This window comes from Macadamia integrifolia, chromosome 14 (assembly GCF_013358625.1).
Source record: "Macadamia integrifolia cultivar HAES 741 chromosome 14, SCU_Mint_v3, whole genome shotgun sequence".
Taxonomy (NCBI): Eukaryota; Viridiplantae; Streptophyta; class Magnoliopsida; order Proteales; family Proteaceae; genus Macadamia; species Macadamia integrifolia.
The window spans coordinates 17,538,560-17,547,153 of NC_056570.1; the positions used below are offsets into that span (position 1 = coordinate 17,538,560).

Genomic DNA, 8,594 nt, shown 5'->3' on the forward strand with positions numbered 1-8,594 from the left:
CGTGCTTTTTCCTCGGTCTTCCTAAAGGCCAAGCTCCCAGTTCGGTCCCCTACCGCCGAACTCATGCCTCCAACAAATCTGCAGGGTGGCCACGAAGTAGTAGAAGCCGTAACCCACTACAACACAACCTATAGAATGTGGGAAACTATGAACCACTAACCGTAAAAGTCGCACACAGGGGTCCAACCACCCCTAAAACTCGGAACAACTCTCACTCAAGAGTCCCAAATGCCCACGAAAGAGGAATATCTACAGGATCTTTCTTGGAATCTAGGCATATTCTCAAACGAGGTGGACTGTTGGTCAAAGCTGGACTCTCCACTAATGAGACCTTAGGGTTCACAACTTATAAATAGCAAGGCAAGCCCCCAGAGAACGGATGGACCACTCTTTTGACAAGAAATTCTCTTAAGTAACTGATGTGAAGAAACTCTGACTTAGGCATCAGAGTGTCCCCAATTGGTCAACCCAACTCTCCTTTGTCTGCTCTCTTGTGCAAGACTAGCGTGGAGTAGGCTTCATTTGATTAGAGTTTCAAATTTTATTTTTACAAACACTGATCTTGGAACCATTGATTAAATTTGGTTCAAACTATTTGTGCTCATCATAAACAATGCCTTCCTTGCTAGAGAGTCAACTATAATGTTAAACTCACTTAGAAAACAATACAAGACTTAAAATAGGAGTGCAAAAACAGCCCCCCCATACACTGTTTTAACACTTACTAGCCTTCAAATTCATACATTAATTAAGCTAGTATTTTTTTTTTTTTTTGGTTGAGAATATGGTCCCAGGAAATACTCAATTGATTCTTAATTACTTTCTAAAGAATAGGCCCAGAAGGCAATGGGACTTCTTACGTTATGTATTCCATCAGACCACAGCAGCCAAGTAGAGATGATTGAATCTTGGCCAATTCCTGGCCCGGTAACATGTACAGTGAACTGCCTCTTCTCGTTCAAAGACTTAAAAGATAGAACATTAGGAATAACTGTAACATTTAGTAGCTTTTGTGGTCCAATTGTTGCCTTGTATGTAGAATTTGAAAAGCCGACATTCGTAACCGTCCTCGGAAAATAACTATCGATAGGTATTCCGGCAGTAACTGAAGCACCCATAGAAGGATAGTTTAAAAGAGCGTCAGTTCCATCTTGCTTGGCACAAGTAACAGTCTTATGATCATCAGCAATTTTTGTAATGTTATCTGGACTATAACCCAAGTTGCACAACACTTGTATATAGTCAGCTTTCAAGGTATCATACACAAGACCTGGATTGATAGCCTTTAGTGGATCAATTTGACCAGCACCATAAGCCAATTCAGCCTCTTTATGATAAGAGGGATTCAGGGGAAAAGCTACACACACCCAAAAAAAAAAAAAGGTGAGTGGGTTAAACACAAAATTAGTTTTGAGAGTTCATATACATTTTTTGATTATGGGTCTTGAAGCCTAGGGAAAATGTTAAATTCACCTGTTGTCATGAGAGCAGATTTAATAGCAGCAGGGGACCATGAGGGATGAAATGCTTTGAGATAAGCCGCAGCACCAGTTGCATGAGGGCAAGACATGGATGTTCCAGATATCATGTTGTATGCTACAGAGCGCTTGTCATCCTCAGTTGTAATTGAGGCTTTCGGAGACCATGCCGCTAAGATGTCTACACCCGGGGCAGTTAAGTCTGGCTGCAACACAATAAATAAACAAATAAATAAATAACTAAAATAATAAATAATAAATTAGATGTTAATGTGGGTTTTATTTCCAGTCACTATGTCAACTGAAGTATGGTGTCTCATTATCTGTCACATGACAGTGCATCGATTAGTCCATGTGATAGAGGACTAGGCAAGTATTTTATTGGTACAATATTTATATTCATCTCCATTTGATAATATTTAATTGCTAATTTTAGTAAAACTTTGAGCCAGAGTTTAACTTTCTTTGCTCATTTTAGACACAAATTTGGACATTGAGATGTATATGGGGTGCTCCATCACATGGATTTAATGGCACTAAAAAAAAAAAACAAAGCATTTTAGTTCACGAAATTTCACCCTTTTAAGAGGTATTTTGGACCTTCATAAATAGAGGATGAATTTTTCAATGACATTGTTAAAATAAAATAAAATAAACAATAACATTCATTATTCTAAGATTCTAATAAGTCAACTCATGTTCTCTCTTCACCTATGACAATACAAATTTCAAAAAAAAAAAAACAAAACAAAAAAAAAAAAAAACAGGAAAAAACAAAAAAACAAAAAATGCGAAAGAACCCTATTAGTCTGAAGCAGGAAACACCAAACACAGTGGCTAATGAGACCACAGGTGAGAATATCTTCAGCGCACACAAAGGGCAGTACAGTCTTTTGCACTCTCCTACCTCTAGATGTTTCTTATATCAAACCGATAGGGTTCTTTCTTCTATGTACTGTCAAGTGGCAAATAGTGAAACGTTTAAATATAAACACTTCTTAAAAATTCAAATAGATGACTCCCACTGTTAGCGCATTTTATTATGTAAAGTTGGAAGTACCTTAAGAATATTTGGTGAAATAGTGTTGGGTCCTCGGGAAGAGAACGAAGCCACTTCTGGAGCTTTAGGATCATGAATTGCTTCACTTTTGTAAATCTTTGCCACAGGGTTTCTGCACGGACATAGAAATATTGACCCCATTAATACAAAGTCATCAATGAAACTATCGTGCTAAAATGTCAAGGCATAGCCATTGTCTCTCATTTAACCTGGTACTATTCAAATAGAGCTTTAATTTTTCGCCATCTGCAATGCTGACAGCTGTTGCTGGTAAAAGAAAAGGATAGGATGCATCATTAGATCCACCATCATCTACCACCACCATTCCTTGAGCATCAGCAAAGAAGGGCCCACTACCATCAGCACCCGATTCACAGAAGACATTCTTCCCTCTCACTGAATCTCTGTCCAAGGCGCCAAAAACACAAGTCCTGAATGAAGAAAGAAAACCATATTCAGTAAAAATATAGAGAGATAAAATAAGGTTTAAAAAAAAAAAAAAAAAAGGGCATTACTGATATGGCTTTTACCTTGCATCTTCAATGGTAAAGGTATTTGCAAGGTGATCACCTCCATATACAAATGGGAATGCCTTTTCCTCTGTTGGGAAAGTGTTAATAGCATGTCCCTGATTATCAAAAAGGAAAAACACTGACATCACATTATCCAATGAAAAACACCTCCATTTTTTTATTTTTTTTATTTTTTGGAACGGAACAAGAATGTGACGTCCGGACATGAAAGGAGACAAAACTACGTATGAAACGGGACAAAAAATCGCAAGAAAAGAGAAATTTTCGTGAATCTCGTGATCCAAATTCTCAAGCCTCTCAATCCTCTCACCATTGCCGCGGCTGCCACTATCACCAGCAGCACTCTACCCCCACCACATACTCTGACGTAATTTTAATTATCGCCTTCACCTCCATTGCAACTTCAACCACCACCACCACCATCCCCACCACTTTCCATTGCAACCTCTAATGTAATTTCAACCACTATCACCACCACCGCTATCACCTCCAATGCAACTTCAACCTCCATCACTACCTCTGCCACCTCCAATGCAATTTCAATCGCCACTGTGACCACCACCTCCAATTCTACTACCACCAGCTCTTATGTACTTTCAGCTGCCACCTCCAATGCAACTTCGTCCACCATGACCATCGTCACTATCACCACCACTTTCAATGCAACTTCAACCACCATGACTATCACCACAATCAGCACTGCCACCCAAATGCAATTTTGATCACCACGGCCACCAGAACATATACTTCCATTAAGATGCAATGCATATGTGTTTCTGTTTTTCATTTATTTTATTTATTTAATTTTTTTTTTTGTGGTAAAAAATTATTTTTGAACATGAAGAGATAAAGAAGCCATTGCAATTGCTTGAAATATTAAGTCTACTAAAGGCACAAAAATAGAGAGTAAGTTGAAAGTTGTCATAATTCAAGTACCTTGATTAAATTATTTAATATTTGTACCTATTATAAAAATTGTAAAGATATCTTATAACTTATACACTGAAACCTATAATTAAGTAGTTATTTTTTTTTTTATAGTTTTACTGTACAACATTTTATTGTGCAAAAATGCTCAAAAATATATATATATATATATATATATATATTTTTTTTTTTGGCTTCGAAACAATTTGGAACAAAGATGTTGTTGTACACTTTATTTATTTATTTATTTTGTTAAGAATGGATAAAGAAAATATTATCAAAAATAATAAATAAAATAAAATTGAGAAAAATACATCAAAGAAAAATGAGTTGCTCATTTTTAATGTCTATTCCTTCAACAATTTTATTCATGAAGTGATGTCATAGCATTTTATAGGAAGTGGATTCACCATAGTACAAACAAGGTTAGATGGGATTGAGTTAAGATGCCTATAATAAAATCATAATAAGGCACTTATAAAGTCCAATAGTGAAAACACATAATTCTATTCAGTTACTTTTGTCACACTTTTTTTTTTCCCCCAAGCTAATAGATATTAATGATGATTCTTTAAAGAAAAACTCATTTAACGTGTCTATTTTGATAGGATTATAAAAGCACCCCATCTTCCACGTGTTTATATTAAAAAATCTTCAATGTGCCATAACGAATGATGTGACAATTTTGATTGTTAAATAATAAAATAATACATGATCTTCCTTAACCACTCGTAGAATTTCGGAATCTAGTTCAATAAAAATCCTCATATGTATTGGTATGCATCCCAACTATGTTCATGCATGCCTTAGTTACTCAAATTATTACTATACACATTCCTACAATACTCCAACTGCTTATGCGAACTCTCACATTCTCCCGATTTTTTAATCCTCTATTTTTAACTTGTTAAACTATATTTGAAATAAAATTTTACAAGTGAGAAGGAACCTTGGGGTCTATCTATTTATAAAATTTGTTTCCCATCAAATCTTCCACTTTGCAAATGTTTGGGTCATCTTGACACAAGCTTATCATGGTGGGTCATTCTGAATAGTTTTATTGTGACTTCAATATAAATAACAAAATCAAAAGTAGTATAATGGTTTCCAAACAAATTGTAAAATATGTCACATTAAAAGATCCATAAACCCATATGTCCAATGTCTTAGTAAAATAAAAGAGTAGAAAGAAATGATCATTCTTGTTTTAGTTAGTATTATTATAGGAAATGACTAGAAGAAAAAAAGATTTTATCATTCCAAATATATATATATATATATAAGAAATTAGATATTGGAAAATGAATTCCATTTTAAATTTTTTGAGGTTTTTAAGAAAAAATTTATGCATCTTGGTCCCAAATACTATTACACACATGGAGTACACGACCCCTTCATTTGGCTGGTCATTGTCCCTCACTTGAGAATGCCTGATTATATTTCTTTGAAGTGTTCAATCCAAAAAGCAACAAATGGAAAAATAGATTTTTTTTTCCCAAATAAATAGAAGTTAATTTTTGAAGAACAAAAAATCCGTCAAAAGAAATATAGCCAAAGAGAAGAAACTAGATGCTTCCTTGTCTCATATAAATATATATATATATATATATGTGTGTGTGTGTGTGTGTGAATAAACTTTTCAAAGAAAAATGAAGAAGTGATTTTCTTATTTAAGGTGTCAAATAATTTGTAACTTTAGTTATTTTATCTTTTTTTATTTATTTATTTATTTTTCAATGAGATTTTACATATATATTTTGAATATGTGTGTGTGTGTATATATATATATATATATATATACTCAAAAGAAAATGTGCAAAATATCAATTACTTTTGGAATGGTATAATGATAAATTATTTTCCAATTTTTTTGAATATTTTTTTTTAACTTTGACTTAAAAAAAATTTTGAAGATAAAACAATGGGCATCCAAAAGAAGGTTACAAGTTCAAAATACACCTATGTCCCAACTAAAAAAATGCAACATGAAAGAAAGGCATGGAAAAAAAATTAATGTAACAAGAAGAAGCACTCTTACCACTATGGTAATTTGATTGCCTGTTGTGATATTGCTAATAATCCGACGATCTGTGCTGCTTGCTGCTACAGTTAAGATCCATGGGGCTACATTTGCGAGAGAAGCTATTCTTGGTCCATCGTTTCCAGCAGATGCAGAGGTAAGGACCCCTTTTTCCATTGCATGGAATGATCCAATTGCAATAGCATCACTTGTGAAAATTGTAGGAATTCCAAACCCAAGGGAAACTGATAAGATATCAACACCATCACTAATTGCATCATCAAATGCAGACAGGATATCATGGTCAGAACAACCAAGATTCCAACAGGCTTTGTAGACAGCAATTCTTGCAGAGGGAACAGCTCCTCTTACAGTTCCTTCAGCAATACCAAAAAGGCTTGTATTTTTAACTTCAACACCTGCTGCAGTAGAAGCAGTGTGTGTTCCATGTCCTTCAATATCACGGGGGGATTTCTCTTCATCATCGGTGTATTTATCTAAAGAATTGTAATATCGTGCTCCGATAATCTTACTGTATTTTTCATTGAAAGAAATGTTGAAATAAATCATCATTTTTATCTTATCTTTTATTAAATCATTGGCTCTGTTTGGTTGCAAGGAAAACTTAAAAGGAAGGTAAGTGAAATTTTCTTACTGAAAAAAGAAATATTTGTAATCATTACTCGGCCCCATATAATCCAATGGGATTGCATTATAGCAAAGAGTTTTGCATGCAAAGTAAAATGAAATATTATAACCAAATATGGAATGATTTGAAGTTAATGACATAGTCACATGGAGTAATGATTACATATATTTCTTTTTTAAGTATGAAATTTTTATTTTTCTTTCTCTTTAATTCCTTTTGCAATCAAATATAGCTTGGAAGATAAGCGAAATTGTTCTCATGTACTATATGATAAAGGAATCAATAAAAGAAATTTTATAGGATTAAGAGAAGAAAATTCTCACTTGTTACAGGTGAAGTTTTGGCAAATACCCTTCCATTTGCTAGGGGGAGGGCCAAATCCATTATCATTGAAGCTCTCAGATTCAGGCCAGATTCCACTATCAATCATGCCAATAATGACAGCACTCTCAATTTTAGGCATTCTTCTTACAGTGGTTGGGAAACCCAAGAAATCCCATGATCTTGTTGTGTGAAGTTTTATGGTTTTACTTGGAAATACAGAGACTACATTTTTCATGCCTGCAAGTTTGTGTATGATAACATGGTTATACATTTCAAACTTTGTCTATCAAAAACAAATAACTAGAAGAGAAGAAACAAAGAGGTTAATGTTCAACAAGTAGTACCTCTTAGCTTTCTTTGCTCTTGTTCTGTGAGCTTAGCTGCAAATCCATTAAAACTGTTTTTGTAGCTGCAAACTAAGGATTCTCTTGCTGAGCTGCTTCAAAAAAAATTAAGAGATGAAGCTTTCCTATCAGGGAAATCTACACTATCTACAGTTGAACCAAATATGAAAAGCAGAAAATATTTTATATATATATATACCTTCCACTATCAAGGACTTGTTCTAAGATGCTCAAATGGGCAGCTTCTGCGGAGTAGTCATTCTCAGCCTTTGATAGGGCACCCATATATACAATATAAACCTATGAAAACCATAAGATATATACATGATGTCCACAGAAATTATATACATTACTTTCCGAAAACTATTTGAATGGAGAAAAGAATGCTCCCTTGAGCCAGTCCGGGACCAATGAGAAGGCGCACTTCCGGGGAGCATTCCCCCTCCAAAAAAAAAAAAGAAACGAATCTTTCAAAAAGAAAAAAGGAAAGATAAGAAACGACATGATTACAGATATTGCTTGCCTTCTTTTCTGAAACACCAATGGCAAAAACACAATTGAGAGAGGCCGAGAAAACAATCAGGAGAGTGATTAGCCATGAATAAGAGGTGAAGCTACACGAGTTAGCCATTGAAGATTAAGCTCCAAATCTCATTCACCGTCTATGTCACTGTATTTGGCCTTGGCATCTCTCTATGTATTTATATATTGAGAAAGTCCTAATTAGTCTTCTAATACAGCTGCATAGAGTTTTGAAAAACTTACATTTAACAACTCTGGTTTTATAGTTGTAAACAGAAGGATAAATACAGTATATGACAGCCATAAGGTTGAAATAAAAGAACCAAAATTTGTTCAAGTGACTTCTCCAACAAGTGGCTCAAAGTGAGTAATGTTGCTCACGGCGTTGTGTAAACAATACTTCTACGATTACAAATTAAGGGAAAAGTGTCTCTAAACCAAAGGCATTTCCGACCCTTTTAATATAAGAATTTTTAATTATTTTTTTTAATCTCTAAATAAATGAATAAAAAAGTACTTTGTAAGACTATTTCCTTCTTAAAAAATTACTTTGTCCTTGCATAAACGATGCCAGCAATCGAAACAATATTTCCATTATTTATTTATTATTATTATTTTATTTTTTTTAGTTTAAAGTTGGTTAGTTTTCCGGAAGCTTGATAATGTTCTTGTTTCAAACTAATAGAAAGATGTATATGAGAGTTGTTTTTGTGATAGTGTTATTTGAAGCAATTGAA

General features: G+C 34.1%; 1 protein-coding gene across 1 annotated transcript; it reads right to left on the minus strand.

Annotated features, from left to right (window-relative positions):
* Positions 1-812: 812 nt before the first annotated feature.
* LOC122060679 (subtilisin-like protease SBT4.10) lies at positions 813-7,629 on the minus strand. The gene is made up of 9 exons (XM_042623795.1): positions 7,535-7,629; positions 7,336-7,427; positions 6,991-7,228; positions 6,037-6,550; positions 3,069-3,166; positions 2,748-2,969; positions 2,539-2,650; positions 1,474-1,684; positions 813-1,357 (listed from the first exon to the last, which is right to left on the minus strand). The coding sequence occupies exons 1-9, from the start codon at positions 7,618-7,620 to the stop codon at positions 813-815; spliced, it is 2,118 nt and encodes a 705-aa protein (XP_042479729.1). The 5' UTR covers positions 7,621-7,629.
* Between the last annotated feature and the right edge of the window lie 965 nt (positions 7,630-8,594).

What these genes read in the sequence shown, in the direction of transcription:
- LOC122060679 (XM_042623795.1), bottom strand. Translation starts at nt 7,620, where the DNA reads ATGGGTGCCCTATCAAAGGCTGAGAATGACTACTCCGCAGAAGCTGCC. An exon ending in CAAGTCCTTGATAGTGGAAG is followed by an intron (nt 7,428 to 7,534) that starts GTATATATATAT and finishes TTTTTGAAGCAG; the next exon opens with CTCAGCAAGAGAATCCTTAG. An exon ending in ATCTGCTCTCATGACAACAG is followed by an intron (nt 1,358 to 1,473) that starts GTGAATTTAACA and finishes GGGTGTGTGTAG; the next exon opens with CTTTTCCCCTGAATCCCTCT.